We start from the raw sequence: 16715 nt of genomic DNA, 5'->3' as shown, positions 1-16715 counted from the left end.
GACCCGGATGACCTGGAGAAAATGTGACTCGGTTGACCCGACCCGGTTTCAACACTGCTGTATATAGCTATACACTTATGGTAAATCATCCATACAAATCATACAAATTGTTTGATCTTGAATCGGACTCGGATCATACAAGAAGGCAACAAGACTATGTATGTTCTATTAGAATTTAAAAAAATATGAGAATTATCATTATAATTATTATTATAGTGCTATTAGCGAGGGCACTATATACATGATGCTAACGAATCCATTGATGTATTTTATATTATAATTTTATTATAACTTTACACATAGCTATGAGATCAATGATTAGGCCAAATCATGCATTAAACCAGAATTTGGCTCTATATTGGTTTTGTCTACTCTTTGACAACTATTAATTAATGCATGAATGTCACATAGCAATCTATTAATTATGTGGTCTGCAACTTATAGCTATGGTTGAAGTCAGTTCAGTACAAAGTGGTCTTATTAAGGCCAGGGAGATGGTTGGAATGTGAAGTTTCACATTGTATCTATACATAGTATATAGCTCACTCTATAATACTAGCTCACAATAGAATTGAAACGAATTATATAGAAACTTGCTGTTGTTTATACAAATTCTATTCAGAAAATTTTGTTTTGAGCATATATGAGATGTAATCAGTATACAATAAGACAACTTTCAGTATATTCAGTTCATTATAAATAAAAAAACAAGAGTATAGTTAGCAGTGTCATTGATAAGATTAAGATGTTAGCCATAACAGTGCTGATTCTCAATTTGGTTGTTATTTCTTCTTGTGATCATAAAGTTTTATCACAAGAATTGATTGATTTTATTAATAGTCTCAACACTACATGGAAAGCTGGTCATAATTTTCCTGGTTGGGATGAAAAGCATTTACATCGGCTGTGTGGAGTACTAGAGGGAGATGTAAAACTACCACTATTAGAGATTAAGCCATTCAATGCTATCCCTTCTAGTTTTGACTCACGTTACCAGTGGCCCAACTGTCCTACAATCAGGGAGATTTATAATCAGGGCAACTGTGGAAGTCGCTGGGTACAAATGTCTACAATATTGCACTATCATGTATACTTATTTTTGCAGGCAGTTTCTTCGGCTCATGCAATGAGCGATCGTTACTGTACAGCATTCAGGACACAAGTTTCCATTTCAGCTCAAGATTTGCTCACATGCTGTTCATCCTGTGGTAATGGGTGAGTGCATTACCTTTTATGGTGTAAATTACATGTTTCTCAATTAGCTGTGATGGAGGTTATTCTGCAGATGCATGGTAATTGAAATAAGTACAACTAACTATACAGATGGTGTATTATATAGGAAATACTGGGTTAACTATGGTATTGTTACTGGGGGTTCATATGGGAGTAACAAAGGTTGCCAGCCATACGAGTATGCACCTTCTGATTGCTTTGATTGCCATTCCAAATGGACTTTTAATTGTGATCGAACATGCAGAAGAAGTAAGAAGGTCTAAGTCTCATTCCATGATATGGCATACATCTTTGTGTATGTACAGCTTACCCAGTAAAGTATAAGAATGACAAACATTACGGGTCAACGTATTACCATGTTCCATTCACTGTGTCTAAAATTCAGACAGAAATTATGACCAATGGACCTGTTACTGCATCATTTGATGTATACAAGGATTTCTACAGCTATCGATCTGGTAAGAATAGTGCATATGGGCTCTTTAATCATTTCTCTTCTTGTTGTTATCTTGTATAGGTGTTTACCAGCATACTTATGGATCAAAAAATGGTGGACATGCCATGAAGATAATTGGCTAGGGAGTAGAAAACAAGATCCCATACTGGTGAATCATTACTACTTAGTGAGATGATATAATTATATCACACAATATTTTGTAGGTTGGTAGCAAACTCATGGGGCAGCAGCTGGGGTCAGAAAGGTAACTACAACCTCATCATTATAGTTTTTTTATATTCCATTTGTAGGGTACTTTAAGATTTACCGAGGCAAAAATGAATGTGGAATTGAGTCTAAAATTAATGCCGGCAAGCCTAGGAACATTAGATAAACTATAATAGTTGTGAACTTGAAAATGAAAGTATATAGTAACAGCAGCAACCAAGAATTATACATTATTGTGTAATATGAAGAACAGTAATTTTCAAAAGCAAAAACTTCTATAGAATTTTAGACAAACACATACAAGTACAAGAAAAAAATTGTAGTTTTAAGTTCAGGTATGGATCAAGGGAGGTCATCTACATCTGTAGATATACTAGTGGACATTCAACCCCTACTTTGGTCATGGCTATATTTGTTTAAACTCACAGTACTTGGCAACGTACTGGAGTACTATAGACTGCATTATGGATTAAATGTTCACTGGTATATCTGCAGATGTAGGCAATCTTCTTTGTTTCACTAATTACGATGGGTGAACATCAGTTAAACTCACCCAGAATGTACTAAAAGTATTTCTGGCCTAGTTCTGTAAAACAAGAAGTTTAAAATTTTGTGCTTTAAACTATACATTGCAATTTTTAAAAGATTGTTCAATCAACAGTATGTTTGGCTTGTTACGCATTTCTGCAATCAATTCAGTCAATACAACCGTTTGGTATAACGTGATAGGTGTTGTCAGTGAAAAGAAATGGGACACAAAGAAAGAAAAGGTAAGACCGCAATATGCATGCAATTTGTAACTGCCTGCTTGATGACTTCAGACAAGCATAACTCAATAATGGCTAAAGCTACGTGTGGGCTTGCTGTTAGACGTCACTCAAGCCTGACAGGTGTCTATATTGACATACTGCAGTACATATGTACTTGACTGAGAAAGTGGGTAATCAAAGTTGGTCCAGTTAGCTAACTTGTATAAATTGCGATACCCTAAATATGGTATCAAGATATGCTAACTTTAGATGGTATTGCACAGCTCTACATGAAGGTACTGTGAGGCTGGTTTCTGGCCAACAACTTTTTTTGAAAAAATTCAAACTTCTAAGGTCTCTAGTATACGGTACTACTGTACTACATAACTATGCAATTATTTGACAGAAAAAACAACAACAAAAAAAACACAGTATTATGTGTGCTTAGTTTGTGGGATATAGAAGCCAACGAATACATCATATGTGCAATAAGAAAGTAAGTGCAACTTTCAGTGATCAATAGAAAATATTGGATGTTATTGCTATCACAATGATTTATGTGTATAATACATTGATACCTATACTTTTTCAACATTTGAAAGTGATAAATACACAAATAATGTCTAGTCTTGCCACGTTATATTAAGTGTGCTTGCTATGAAGGAATAAATATCTGCCATTTCATCAATCTGGATTTAAAAAGTTTATACATACAACCATGTTACTAGTCATACAAGTCTTACTAGTTTGCTAGTTGGTTTACCAGCACCGTGACCACTCTTAACATCCACCCTAATCATCAGAGGGTTAGTTGCCTGCTGACCAAGTTGATCTTGGATTGTTGCTATGAACTTCAGCGAATGGAGTGGTACTACTCGGTCGTCATGGTCACCAGTTAATAACAGAATGGCAGGGTACCGCCCACTAGTTGGAATATTGTGAAGAGGAGAATACCTTATTTGGAATAAACATCATTGTGGTGCTTTGCCGATAATGTCGTACTGACTTGTAAATGTATTTGAAGTCTTCCTCTTTGTCTGGGTTACCAAACTCTGTCGTCCTACCACAGGTAATGGTAATGGTAACATACATAGAGGGTAACAGTGACAAAATATTGGACACAGAGAAATATTGTTCTATGTCACACTCAACATTATATGATCTTAGCTCTACAATTACAGTATAAAAACTAGCATATCCAATTCAGTCACAAAATTGTTAGTATTAGAGTGGAATTATTGTACGCGATAAATAACACTATAATGGTGACACAAGGAGAACCACTGACAGAGACAGACATGCAGACAAATAGCATGACCAAGACGCACACCAAAACTCACCACGCAGACCCAATAGTGAACTTGTGAAAACGCAACATATCCAAAACACTGTAGCAACAACACATTGAGCAGCTATCCTGCACAGCACACTAGCTCCACCCACCCCACTTGACTGATCACACACTGGTACAGCTCCGGCCTCTGATTGGCACAAGTGCACACCAACAAACCTCCATTAGATCCTCCTTGAATGGCCAACCTATTGGAGTATTGTAGAGACACAGAGTGTAACCTCAATATACGTGTAGGGGATCCAGTAACACAGATTCTTTGGGGTTTTATACATGTGTAATTCTACATAAAATATGTTCTTATTATGGAGTTAAGCTATTGACAACAGTAGAGAATCAAGGGCACTCAATTTAAATAAGCCAACAGACTTGGTCCCAAATGTTTGCATTTAAGCATCTGCAAGATGAAACTTCGAACTACCAAAAAGTTCACCATAAAGAAGCTGCCCTGTTCATATAGTATAATTACCTGTTATCACTTGTATACTGCTTTGCTATCAGGTATTCCGCAGCACAGTGGAAATCATCAAACACATTTTGTTTCTTTTCAAACATGCCAGCTTGGTGCCACGCTTCTCCATACTCACTGCCATAGCAACAGTGACATCATTTGAGCTAAAACAGGAATGACTCACCCGCCTCCCCTGATGTTGGCCAAAGCAAAGATTCCATTAAAGTGTTGCATGAACAGCAGACGAGATGTACTAAATCTTGGCATTATAGAAATGTTGAAACCGCCATAACCATACAACAAACATGGATTAGTTCCATCAAAAGATATGCCCTGCAATGCAGTAAAACACTACACACCTACAATGAACAGCCCTCCTACCTTTCTATGCACGATAAACATTGGAATGGAGGCACCATCATTAGTGGTGTAGAACACTTGCTCAGTGGTGTAATCACTGCTGATGAATCCTTTCACTTCAATGCTGCGGAACAACTAAATGAAGAGGATGATTTAAACATGAATACACTGGAACTGCTCTTCATGTAAGACTTATTAATCGGACACCTAATTGCCATCAGGTTCTGAGAACAGCTGCTGTCACTACATCCACATGTCAACAATATTGCCAATAATTGAAGCAATCAATTCTCAATCAAAATAAACCTTTGATTTTGATAGGCTGGAGCTGCTCCAGTGATAAAGGCATGGCAATTCTATACATTTACACCTTTTTGTTTTATGCATACACTTGAAGCACTCAGTCTTTACATAAGGAGAGTAAAACACAGGAGACACATACATACTTTAATACAAAAGAGAGAAGGCCTTTCATACGAGAATAGCAGACACTTTTAAGCTGGCCTTTTTGGATAGATACATCTTTTGCTCAGAGATTGTGGCATCAACTGCAACTCAATTAGGATCCTAGCTGTCTTCCACATAACTATGTGTGGCTAACTACTATTAGAAAATTTGTGAATAATTCCTTTGATGCCTGGAGGTTTAATGAGGCTACTAACTATATAGAATAAAAACCTGCGGCAGATTTACTAACTGGTTATTCACCAAACCAAAAATCAGTATAAAAGCCAAAAACAAAGCCTTTCTGTTCTCACTTTCTAAACAACAGTTACAACACAGGTATATCTTATACCAACTGCCACAAGCTTCTTGTTGTTTATCTACTTTGCTCAAGGAAAACGCTTACACTTGGTAATTATCCCTCACCTACATTATTCTCGGGTCTTCAAATAACATACAAACTTTGTTGGCAGATTCTAACTACAATACAAGGCCTCATTAGTATCTCAGTAATCAAAAGATCACTTCATTATTATGGCTAGGTCCTCAAATAAGGCTGCCTTATAACCAAGGCCATACTTCCTTGGGTTACAAAAAATGGGAGCTCAACACAAATAGTGTCCCAAGAGATTCCAGCCCACATGAACTGCTTACTGTGGATGACAGCGGAGATGCTGTGAGGTCACAATGGTAGACTTCACCAGCTGTTAAGAATGACTGGAAGAGGTAGAACACCTAAATATATACATAAAAGGCATTATTAAAAACTTAACAAAATGACCAATACCTCTGACTGTCGCCTCTTCCCAGACAGCTGAGCAATAGTACCTGTTCCTATGGGAAATGTATCCAACAGTTGACCAGTTTCCAACTGATGCAACTCCATGACATTCTAAACAGAAAAAAGAGGAAAAAAAAGAAAGAAAAAAAAAGAGAATGTGAATGTTATCAAAGATTGTAGGGCAATGTTACCTTGACATCACGCAGGTAAATCAAGATTAACTGGTTATTGTTTACTGCTATGGCTTCTTCGAGTACATCCTTATCTCGTTCCGCAACAAGTGTTTTCCAGTTTACCTGCAGGGGAGAACAGCTGGTTACAATGTGTACTACATTACAAGGATGCACTTTCATGCTGCTCTACACTTCCTTGACTCCCTACAAATTGTTATGCATTGTATGTACAACATTTAGTACAGGAACTATGATGGTACATAATATGAACTAAGGTGGTACATAATATGAACTAAGGTGGTACACAATGTATTTTTCTATTCCCTTTGTGTAGGTAGGCTTTTCCTTATTAACCAGGGTTCTAACTAGTACAATGAATAGTATCTGGTCACCAATCGGTCCAAATTTGTTCAACCCAATTAGGTAGGTCATTGTATACACAAATGACATAGATGTGCATTTTCATGTTTACCACTGCAAACACATGACCTTATATAGAGGTCCCCTGTAGCAGCAAAACATGGACGGACAAAGTTATATTTAAAGCTCATACACATTAAGCACTGACACATTTTCAAAGACATGTCTTTATATAAAACAGTTTTATTGGTCAAGGATAAAGGACATACCATTTAAACGTCATAACATTTAAATCTTAGTTATGCTTGAAAATGATGTTGAAGCTCTTATTTTTGTAAATGATCTTGTACCAATTGAGTGCGGCTACTAATTAAATATGGTATAGACCATGTTGACCCTGACTGGAGTTCTGAATATCACACAACACACCTTTGAAGGTTGTAATAAATCAACAGTCTTGAGACAATACCGAGAAGCTTGAAAGTTTGTTAGTATAGTAAAAATGGGTCCATCATTACTCATGACCTGAAACAACAAAAATGATATAATTAAAAATTACATCATGCTGTTACATCATAGGAGGCTTCAAACTCATCAACGATGGTAGTTAGGGGTATAGAGCTCTTGACTCCACCACTGCTCAAATTGTAATAGTAAAGGTGGTTCTTTGGTTCAGCTCCTCGGTAAACCTTAACAATCAGGTAGCAACCATCATCAGTTACATCACCAGAACTAGAGAAAAGGATGATTTAATCTGTGACAAAGTCAAATACACTTACAGTAGCCAGTCAGGATGTTCAGGAAACTTGCAGCAAATCAAATCGGTGGACTGGGCAGTGTGCAGGTAATGATAGCACATCTATTGTAATAGAGAGTGGTAGGTACAAATGTGGTGCTATGATAAACTATCTACATAGAAATCAAATGATTTGCCGAGGAGTAAAGGGACAAATATCAAGAAATAATAAACAACATAGCAGAAATGTTACACGGCAAGGCGCACATTAATAAACAGTCTTTTGTTTATACCACTGAAGTTAATGCAACACTGCACTATAAACACATTCTTTACTAACCATATGGTTCTCTAGTTTTGTTGTCTCTGAACCATCACAGCCGCTTGCCTCATCTGGGTATCTCTACACAGCAAAACACGGAAGTAATTGTGGTTGCTATGCAATGAAGATTGTTACATGCCTGATAGAAGAACCCTTTTCCATCATGCGTCCAAGCAATACCGGAAAACTTGACCATTTTTAATTCATCGTTCAGATCTTCACCTGTCTTTACATCCCTAACCTATCTCAAAAGGCAATTTCATTATTGTACTTGAATAACAAACTAACTTTAATAGTTTGCCAGTCGGAGCCGCTTTGAGAAATAGCATAAGCAAACAACTCACCATCTTCAGAAAAGGCAGAAGTGCCCAAGGAAACAGTACCATCTTCAGAGAATGTATTTGGATCAAGAAATATAGTGGCATCATCACTTAGTGACTTTTGGGTGTAAAGGACACTGCAAAATAGTGGGTGTGGCTTACAATTATTAAGGACATGTTGAACCATACCCACCTCTGGTTTTGCAATCCGGTGTTATAATAGTAGTAATATCGATTTCCTCTTTTAAATGGTGCCCCATATTTGGGATAATTATACACTTCCATCATTCTACATGAAATACAATACTTTATTACATAAATAGACACTATCCAAAACCACGCCCACTTTTTGGACGCCATTTTGAATGGGGCCAATTTCAATATCACTGACTGCACTGCATTGAAATTCAGCGATGAAGAAAGCTTGAACTAAGTGGTATTGTCAAACAATAGTCCATGAAAGCTTTCAATGCTGTAAATTCTTTGTTCTGGCTAAAAGCAGGTGATTATGAGGTGATGAACAAGGCGTGAAGCGCTGACGACACTAATTCCTTTGTTTACCTGTACAAGGAGTGCCTGGATGGTCAGCCGCTACTACAGTTACTATCACTAATAATTTACCGCAGTAATGGATACTAAAATACTATCTATTTATTTCGCAGTGCTTCCTGTGTAGGCCAACCAGCAATTTGGGCTGTCGATGCTTCGCGCCTTGTTCAACCCTGATAACCACCTGCCCCTAACCATTTTACAACCTTGAAGACTTCCACGGCCAATTGTTCGACAATACCCCCTAGTTCGAGCTTTATTCATCATCAGATTTCAATGTAGCGCAATCGTAATAATTGATACTGGCCCCATTCAAAATGGCGGAAAGCTGTTGCTATGACGATTACGTAGTTTTGGATTGTGTCTATTACAATTAGTTGATATGGGTCCCAATTACTTAAATAATTAGAGTACTATTCACCTCTTGTGGAATTTCTCCCTCACAGGGTTCCCTGATAAAAATGGTTGACTGATTGCATTCTGTTCTGTCACGAATTGTTTGGTTTCATCGCTATCAGGCTCCTCCATCCAGCGATACGGATCTTCTACGGTCGTACCGGAGTGAGCCTCCGAGACATCGTCCTGTTTTCTAGGCTTTGGATATCGCCACATTGTTGCAGGTAGACAAAGAAAATGACCTCTATATTTTTCGTGCAGGGGGCTTAAGCGCCCCAACAATTGCAAGCTGAAAGCATGTAAAAGCTTCGGCCCATTGATCCTTCCGCGTGAAAGGCAAAACAATTGGAACTATGGCGTATATAAAAACGATTAGTTGGTGGCAAGACTGTACTACACTATGGTGGAGCCAGTACGTGCCTTCAACGTGTCGTGTAAGCCATCCATGTCGTCGTCGTCGTCACCATCGCCTTCTCCAGACTCTGGAGTGGAACAAAAAGTGAACGGAGTCGCTAACTATTCCTCACAGAATGATGCAGTGGTGGTGGACGAGCTGGTAAGCACTAAGCAGGCGGTTAAGGCGTGGCAGACCAAGGCAAATGGTATGCAGAAACGAAATGAACTACTGGAAGCTGAAATACTCTTACTGAGAAGCTCAGAAAGAATTGTCAATGGAGAGAACGGTGAAGAGGAGGAAGAAAATGACGGTGAAGGAGACGAAAATGGAGAAGAAAGCGAGGTAACACAGCTGCGTTCACAGATAGAGAAACTGTTGCCTTTGGAAGAAGAGCTAGCTGACGTAAAAGAGGAACTCGCAGAAGTTACAGAGCTATACGAAAACTTGCTGAGGCAGAGGAATACTGAAAATCGATTAAAAAGGTACAGCTCGTTTGATGGAGATAGCAACAAAGCTAAAATAATTCAGCTCCAAGTGCAAATGGAAGGGCTGAAGGTGAAGCACAAAGAAGAGCTGCTGGAAAAGGATAGTGAGTTGAAATTGTCAGAAGAGCGTACAAGCAAGGCAAAGGCCAAAGCAATTGCACTCCGCAAGGAACTAGAAGACACCAAAGGGGAGAAACTAAATCTTCAGGTGGAGAAAAGAAAGCTGGAGCGAAAATTGCAGAAAATTTACTCTGCCAAACAGCAATGGAAGGAACAAACCGAAGAGACTATTAAAGAAATGGAGGTGTCTACGCTCAAACTACGGACCACCCGGCTGCAAGTGGAGCTACAAAGAGCTTACAGTACCCCTTCACCACTAGGATCATCATTTGGCTCACAAGAAAACTTGCTCGACAGTCTCAACCGATCACATGATGGCAGCAAGGTGCTATGGTCTGTTACTAGCCCAGTTTCAGAAAGTCCCACAGTTGATGCCATGGATAATGATACTTTCTCAACAGGGAGCAGGGAACGAGAGCTTGAAACAGAAGTAGAGAGCCTAAAAGAAGACATACAAACATTGGAAATAAAACTCTCTACTAAATCCAAAGAGTATGAAGACTGCATTCAGCAGTTGGAAGAAAAGCTTAGTGATGCTGAACAAAAGTCAACAACTTTACAAACTGAATTAGAAAAATCAAAGGAAGAAGCAAAGCTGCTTGCCAATGATCTTGAAACAGCAGAGCTGACAGTGGACGAGCTAAATAGTCAGTTGAACGACAAAGAAGAAGAATTGAGTGAGACCTGCAAAGCATTGGAAGAAGTGAAAGAAGAGCTAAGGAATGTGCCAAGTGATGTTGTCTTGCTACAACAACAAACAATGGAACTGCAACAACAGCTGAATAAAACCATAGCACAACTGGCAGAAGCTAAGGAGCAACTCCAGAAAGAGATCATCGCAGTTAGCTGGAAGAATGAAGAACTTTCACAGTTACGTAACAGGCTACAATCATAAGTAGGTACGTTTACATGATAGTTACTGTTAACTATATTATTGCTTTGTGTTTGGTTACTTGTAGGTAGCTGCTCCCACATTTCCCTAATGCTGACATAATTTCACTGCTGCTAATAAAATGGACAGACACTTCTGAGTCAAAACTTTATTTATTTCTAATTGTTTGTAAGTGTTCCACCCATTTCTTCACTGTATCTGTTTGAAATTTCCCTAGATCAAACAAACGGCATTTTTATATTTGTCTTAATCATACATACAAGGGCTATACCTTTGGTGGAATCAAAGAATTCTTGTAACTGAAGTTGCTGGTGTTCTGTGTAATAAATAGCACAGTCATGTTTATGACACACGACCATTTTGGTGTCAGCATGTTTAGTAAATTTTAACCAGTTCTAGTACTTCAAAGAGGTTGTTTTCTTGTGGTTATAAACTTATTAGTGTCACTACTATACTGGCCTACTGCTCTAGTAGTATACATTGTCACTAAGTTATCAGGCTATCAGACACAAAACTGAACAGAAGTCATTAAGTGTGTGGGTTGTTTGGTATCCACATTAGCCTCAACCCCAACTGCCCACATACTTGATCATGCAAGCTTTGCATGATCAAGCACATGGATAGCTGGGGACAAGGCTGTGTTCACATTGGTGTCCTGAAGGGTCTGTGTTATGAGTTTATCACATTAATAATGGTATTTAATATTTTCATATTGTTACTATGAAAAGTAATGACTTGTGGGATTGGCAGAATGGTAGCATCCAAAATGTGACCAGATTTTACACAACCGATCCAAACCACATCAGAAAAACACCACCAGTGGGTAGAGCCTCTACATTACTCAAACCACTCAAAGCTAGTTTTAAGAGCCATCTTGTGTGGAAAGCTCAAATGGTGATTTCTGGCCATGGCTTGACGAGAATCAGTGGTGCACTGGTGGATGGCCTGTTACAGTTGGACAAACGTTTTCAGTGCTCCACATCAGCCACCAAGGAGCCAGTACAGCCTGTAACCTCATACCTGAACTTCAACCATGGTAACCTCCATTTTGAACTTGTATCTTCCTTTTAAAGGACTTGTGATGTTACTTTGCTCATAGAACTTGTAATATTATTTGGTGGGAAACTCCGTAAGCGCTGGGAATTCTCTTAATTGATGCATCTCTGGTGTAATTTGCACAAGTGCTTTACTGCCCTTGGCAATTTGAATACTAAAATTGTTTATCTCGAAACTACTGAAGTGCAATTTGCATCATTTCAGTTATGTGATTTTTTTTGCTTTGTTCCAAAATTCTTGTCGAGTACTGGCTTTCACAATCCATGTCTATATAGAATATCAGTTTATGCACTAAGGGGTGTTACTAATCACTGGACTGGACTCAGTTGTTACTGTTTTGATGAGTAGTGTCTGGTTTGCATAGCGCTATCTCCATTTTCCACATTAGCAGTGTTAGGTTACAGATACAAAACAATACATATAAATTAAATGATACAATCTACATCGACAGAGCCCTTATGAATATATATATTTTAAATACATAGGTACTGGTTGTTGGATGCCCTTTGAACAAACTGTGTCTCCAAATCACCAAAAATGGCTGTCACTACAGTGACCATTATCAAAGGGATTCTCTGTGCAGGACTCCTTTTGGCAAAGCACTTCAGGCAAGGCATGTGTTAATGTGGCACTTTGGTATGGTCACTTCACACTTTCCTTTTCAGCTAGAAAGTCACAAATTATGGAAGTGCTTCTAGGTTGATAGAAGGCAAGGTTGTGGGATATACATAGTCTACAATTAGGAAATGTGTTGAATTTGTATCAATAAATAAAGGGATGGCATGATAGTTTGAAAGCCATGAGCTCAAGCACACAAAATGATCCACATAAGACTAGCAATAACCCCGCCATGTATATAAAAGCCAAACTAATGACAAGGAAGCTTTTCATGCTTGTACCAGTACACGTGGCCAACATGCACTGACAACATGGCATTGAATCAACATAACTGAAATAGCATGTGCTAACTACATACATGTGTGTAATTTAGTAACATGTAGTAGTATGGGTGTGTGCTGTGTATGAGTGAGTGAATGAGTGAGTGAATGCCAAGTAGAGCAACCAGGGTTTACTTATCAGTTGTTGCATAACCTTTAGCAAGAAATATTACCCAGGGAAGCAATTGACTTTCACAATATCACCTGTGAGGTACAACACCACACATCTTTGAGAAACTAGGGGCTGCATACCTCTCAAACCCACAAGCAAGGGACAGTTTGGCATCTACTACTTTCATGGGTTGCTATATAAATGTGATATGAGCAGCAACCAGTCTGTGTTGTAATTTAATTAATTAGCATGAAGCTTGCATGAATATCCTGTTAGCAAGTCAGTCAACATGCTACCCAGCAAAAATGCCAACAAGGAATTTATGAATATAAGAACATTCTGGGTATGTGTGAAGAGAAGGGGGATGGAGGCCATTGTGCACTCAGTGAATATTTATATTGCTAGGCATAATTATCTACCTGGCACACTGGAACCTCTCTAATCTGCAAGATTTGGTCTAGGTTTGAATTCATACATTTTACCTACGAGAAAAGCCTTTATACAGGAGGATTAGTACATAGCTATGTATCAAACTTAGGCTCCCTCACTAGAAGCACATAATTAGATATGATTTTCAGATTTAGCCTCTAGGTAATCGGCTCAAAGTATCTTACCACTTTCATATTCGTGAGCTTGTAGGATCATGTCAAATCGATCAAGATCTTTAACTAGCATGGCCTCAGGAGTGCTACCTTCTTCATACTCCTAATAATGCACAAGTAATCACATTTTCAGATGGACAAACAATATCTTACCACCCACAGAGCAGTTATTTCTTGTCCAACCTGAAAAAGAAACCAAGAGGTAGTCATGCTAAATATATGTGCTACTAACCTCCTGTGATATAAGAGTAGAGATGTGTTCCAAAGCTTTCTGTGTGTGTGTGTTAAAATATAATTTATCGTGACAACGTTTTTTTGTAGTGTGTTAGCTATATATACCTTTTCTCTGGAGTACTTTTCCTCTTTCGGTATCCCATCAGAAGGTGTGATATCACCTACTATGCTCTCGGCCAAATCATGTGCTAGACACATACGCATACATCTAATGGGAGGGGGGGGGGATGGGTAGTAAGTAGTTTGATTGCTAGAAACATGAACACATGAATTTACTTGTCACGATCTACTCCATCATTGCTAGTAAACAACAGTGACATCATAGCCATTCTGTACATGTGTCCTGCCACGTTCTCTGGCTGGGGGACTCCCCTTAACACCCACCCAGTGCGTGGGAGGTGCTACACAAGAAACAGCATCAAAAGTAACATGATAGCTATAAGGTGGTATGGCTGATACCTAATCATTAATTCATTGGTTTCTTAATGTAGTAGTACTATGAACTATTCGCAGATCATATTAAAACTAACTTTTAATTTCCCACATAATTGAAAGTAGCTAAAGAGATTATCACAGTTTGTTTTTGCCGCCATCACGTGATCACGTGACACGAAGATTTATATGCTGTCCGCGTTTCCACCTAAAAATAAAATATCCACAGAAATACATACTACAAAACTTACTAGTTTCCACGTTGAAATATTCTACCCTTTCTACCGCAAAAAGAAAGCCAGACTATAAAATTAATAAGCTCCCTGCGCGGTCAGCGAAATAAATAAAGGAATGCGTGGAATGTAAACGCCACCACTTCGTAAACATCTTTTGTGACTGCGGTAGCTCATCTTTTCTCTCTCGTTCTTTTGGTCTGTTTCGTCCTATTTTTTCTATCCTTGCTACCCAGTCACTATGAAAAGGCATTTGAGCGACTCTGATGTCGAACAAGATTACGATTCCGCCGAGTGTTCAAGGTAAGCCTTGCCTGTTGGTAATGTGTTTCTAATTTTCACCACGAACTGTGTATTGTTTTTGCAGCCCAGACGCGGCCCAAGAGCAAGTAACCTCCAGGAAACAACGCCGCGGGGTAAGTTTCAGCTTTGGACGCGTGTGTGTGTGGCTATGTGGTTTGTTGTGGTAAAAAGGCGCGACAACCATAAACCAAGGTTTTGAATTGGAGCAAATGTAATATTTGCTCTCCATTTTAGATTATTGAGAAACGACGCAGGGATCGCATCAACAATTGCCTATTGGAATTGCGTCGACTTGTCCCTGCCGCCTTCGAAAAACAGGTTAGCATAATTTAATATGCATGTGTAGAATATTAACTGGGTATCGCTTAATGTGGTAAGAAAGTTGAGCCACAATTCTGTCTGTCTCACTTGATAGGGTTCAGCCAAACTTGAGAAAGCCGAAATTCTGCAAATGACCGTCGATCACCTACGTCATTTACATCAGACGACAGATTCACGAGGTAACAAAGTTCACACGCGTCGAATAACTACTATTTTGATACACTACACATGCATGCATGTACTCACAATGGGATGGGGTCAGTAGAATGGTATCCTGTAGTGTTATGAATATCCAGTCGCTGGCAGGTGTTTGTAATTAGATAAGGCTTGTGGCAGTTGGTGATGCATGATGTGAAGCCATGTGCTAGCCAATACTTTAGTGAAGCCATTTTGAGTAGCCCTGTTGTTTGTCTTCTTTCCCAGGCTTCATGTGAGTGGTGTTTATTAATTTTTTACAGGGTTTCCAGATCCAATGTCAGCCTACAGCAATACTAAGGCATTCTTGGATTATAGGTTGATGGGATTTAAAGAATGTGTTGGTGAGGCGTCACGTTTTCTGGCCACAATGGAAGGACTTGATTGCAATGATCCAGTTCGCACCCGTCTGCTGGCACATCTGGAAACCTACCTCGCCCAGCGTGAATTAGCCATTAATGCTGCTGTTGCTGCCAGTACTCAAATGGGAGCAGCTCCTGTTGTGGCACCTGTGTGGTCGTTCCCGCCACTTTCTCAAGCCCTGCTTACTGGAATGGTTAAACCGGATGCTATTAAACCCATTACAACTACGACAGCCACCGTTGTACCAAATTTCTCTTGCCTTGTACCTGCCATTGCACCATTTATGGCAGCCACACACCCTACTTCACTAGCCACTCCTACTTCTGTGATACAACCACAGCTGACCGACAAGAAACCACAATTTACACCGACGACTTTCCCACCGCCTGCCAAGCGACCTTTCCGTCCTTGGTTGAGCAAAGATGAACTTGTGACAAAGAAATAGACAGAAAAAGAAAAAGGACTACAACGACATTTTTGCTGAGGACATTTACTACAAAGCAGCAACCACGAAGTGTATCAACTGCCACAGCTCATGGCAACGGTATGACAACAAACTTGCACAGCTACAGCTGCTGACGACAGTACTGAGCTTTCTAGACTTTTTGACAGGCAACTTTTTTTCACTTAACTATTAAACGATTTTATAGGTAGACGATATACGGGACCTTCTTAACAAGACAATTTTTAAACAGATTTACGGACTTAACATGGCTTAAGTAGCTAGACAATGTAAACAGAGCTTTATTACTAGACTTTTAACTGACTAAGTAATATTGAGACTAAAATAGACTTTAAATACAATGACTAACTACTAGATTATTGACTAACTAGTTGTATAGACTTGCTTACTATTTGTGACTTGACTATTTTACTTCTGAAAATACAATGACTTATTACAATACAATGACAGATTTACAGTACAGAATTGACTATACATTTGACTCTGAGAGACTATTACAAAGGGCTGGCTTCCCTTGCAAATAATTATATATAGTTTTTATAGATCATAGTAGTTTTGTAATTTTTGTGCATTTTGGTAGTTTATCATTTTTGTAATAGAATATTGTATTGAACTACTGATATATTCCTTTGATGTATTTGTAAATGTTTATAAGCGTCAGTACGGCTTTGTTTTACGCT

The 16715-nt window shown here is 38.8% G+C and overlaps 5 protein-coding genes across 8 annotated transcripts; 3 read left to right on the top strand and 2 right to left on the bottom strand.

Moving 5' to 3' along the window:
* Positions 1-348: 348 nt before the first annotated feature.
* On the top strand, positions 349-2180 carry LOC136251783 (cathepsin B-like). The gene is made up of 8 exons (XM_066044195.1): positions 349-1057; positions 1106-1215; positions 1263-1292; positions 1340-1482; positions 1539-1691; positions 1751-1838; positions 1894-1934; positions 1981-2180. Exons 1-6 carry the CDS (start codon positions 746-748, stop codon positions 1810-1812), a joined length of 810 nt encoding a protein of 269 aa, XP_065900267.1. The 5' UTR covers positions 349-745; the 3' UTR covers positions 1813-1838; positions 1894-1934; positions 1981-2180.
* A 982-nt stretch (positions 2181-3162) lies between these two features.
* On the bottom strand, positions 3163-10357 carry LOC136249629 (prolyl endopeptidase-like). The gene is made up of 19 exons (XM_066041703.1): positions 8915-10357; positions 8138-8233; positions 7913-8081; positions 7764-7865; positions 7643-7705; positions 7346-7425; positions 7139-7298; positions 6996-7091; positions 6225-6329; positions 6040-6144; positions 5907-5987; positions 4830-4943; positions 4633-4781; positions 4467-4583; positions 4090-4185; positions 3987-4034; positions 3653-3706; positions 3390-3600; positions 3163-3335 (listed from the first exon to the last, which is right to left on the bottom strand). Exons 1-19 carry the CDS (start codon positions 9103-9105, stop codon positions 3270-3272), a joined length of 2103 nt encoding a protein of 700 aa, XP_065897775.1. The 5' UTR covers positions 9106-10357; the 3' UTR covers positions 3163-3269.
* Positions 8901-11073, top strand: LOC136249630 (putative leucine-rich repeat-containing protein DDB_G0290503). 2 transcript variants are annotated; one of them, XM_066041705.1, is made up of 2 exons: positions 8901-10790; positions 10855-11073. In XM_066041705.1, the coding sequence occupies exon 1, from the start codon at positions 9290-9292 to the stop codon at positions 10784-10786; it is 1497 nt and encodes a 498-aa protein (XP_065897777.1). In that variant the 5' UTR covers positions 8901-9289; the 3' UTR covers positions 10787-10790; positions 10855-11073. The 2 variants fall into 2 exon arrangements, with proteins under 2 accessions (XP_065897777.1, XP_065897776.1); XM_066041704.1 differs by having other exon boundaries at positions 8905-10790; positions 10851-11073.
* LOC136249634 (5'-deoxynucleotidase HDDC2-like) lies at positions 10883-14548 on the bottom strand. 3 transcript variants are annotated; one of them, XM_066041714.1, is made up of 9 exons: positions 14409-14547; positions 14256-14365; positions 14002-14126; positions 13831-13933; positions 13724-13762; positions 13645-13674; positions 13504-13594; positions 11055-11099; positions 10883-10996 (listed from the first exon to the last, which is right to left on the bottom strand). In XM_066041714.1, the coding sequence occupies exons 2-9, from the start codon at positions 14316-14318 to the stop codon at positions 10932-10934; spliced, it is 561 nt and encodes a 186-aa protein (XP_065897786.1). In that variant the 5' UTR covers positions 14319-14365; positions 14409-14547; the 3' UTR covers positions 10883-10931. The 3 variants fall into 3 exon arrangements, with proteins under 3 accessions (XP_065897786.1, XP_065897787.1, XP_065897788.1); XM_066041715.1 differs by having other exon boundaries at positions 14256-14349; positions 14409-14500; XM_066041716.1 differs by lacking the exon at positions 13724-13762 and having other exon boundaries at positions 14409-14548.
* Positions 14512-16680, top strand: LOC136249632 (hairy/enhancer-of-split related with YRPW motif protein 1-like). The gene is made up of 5 exons (XM_066041711.1): positions 14512-14693; positions 14758-14806; positions 14928-15011; positions 15109-15193; positions 15473-16680. Exons 1-5 carry the CDS (start codon positions 14632-14634, stop codon positions 16015-16017), a joined length of 825 nt encoding a protein of 274 aa, XP_065897783.1. The 5' UTR covers positions 14512-14631; the 3' UTR covers positions 16018-16680.
* The last annotated feature ends 35 nt before the right edge of the window (positions 16681-16715 follow it).

Source organism: Dysidea avara, chromosome 3 (assembly GCF_963678975.1).
Source record: "Dysidea avara chromosome 3, odDysAvar1.4, whole genome shotgun sequence".
NCBI classification, from domain to species: domain Eukaryota; kingdom Metazoa; phylum Porifera; class Demospongiae; order Dictyoceratida; family Dysideidae; genus Dysidea; species Dysidea avara.
This window is presented reverse-complemented; position numbering and strand designations above follow the sequence as displayed.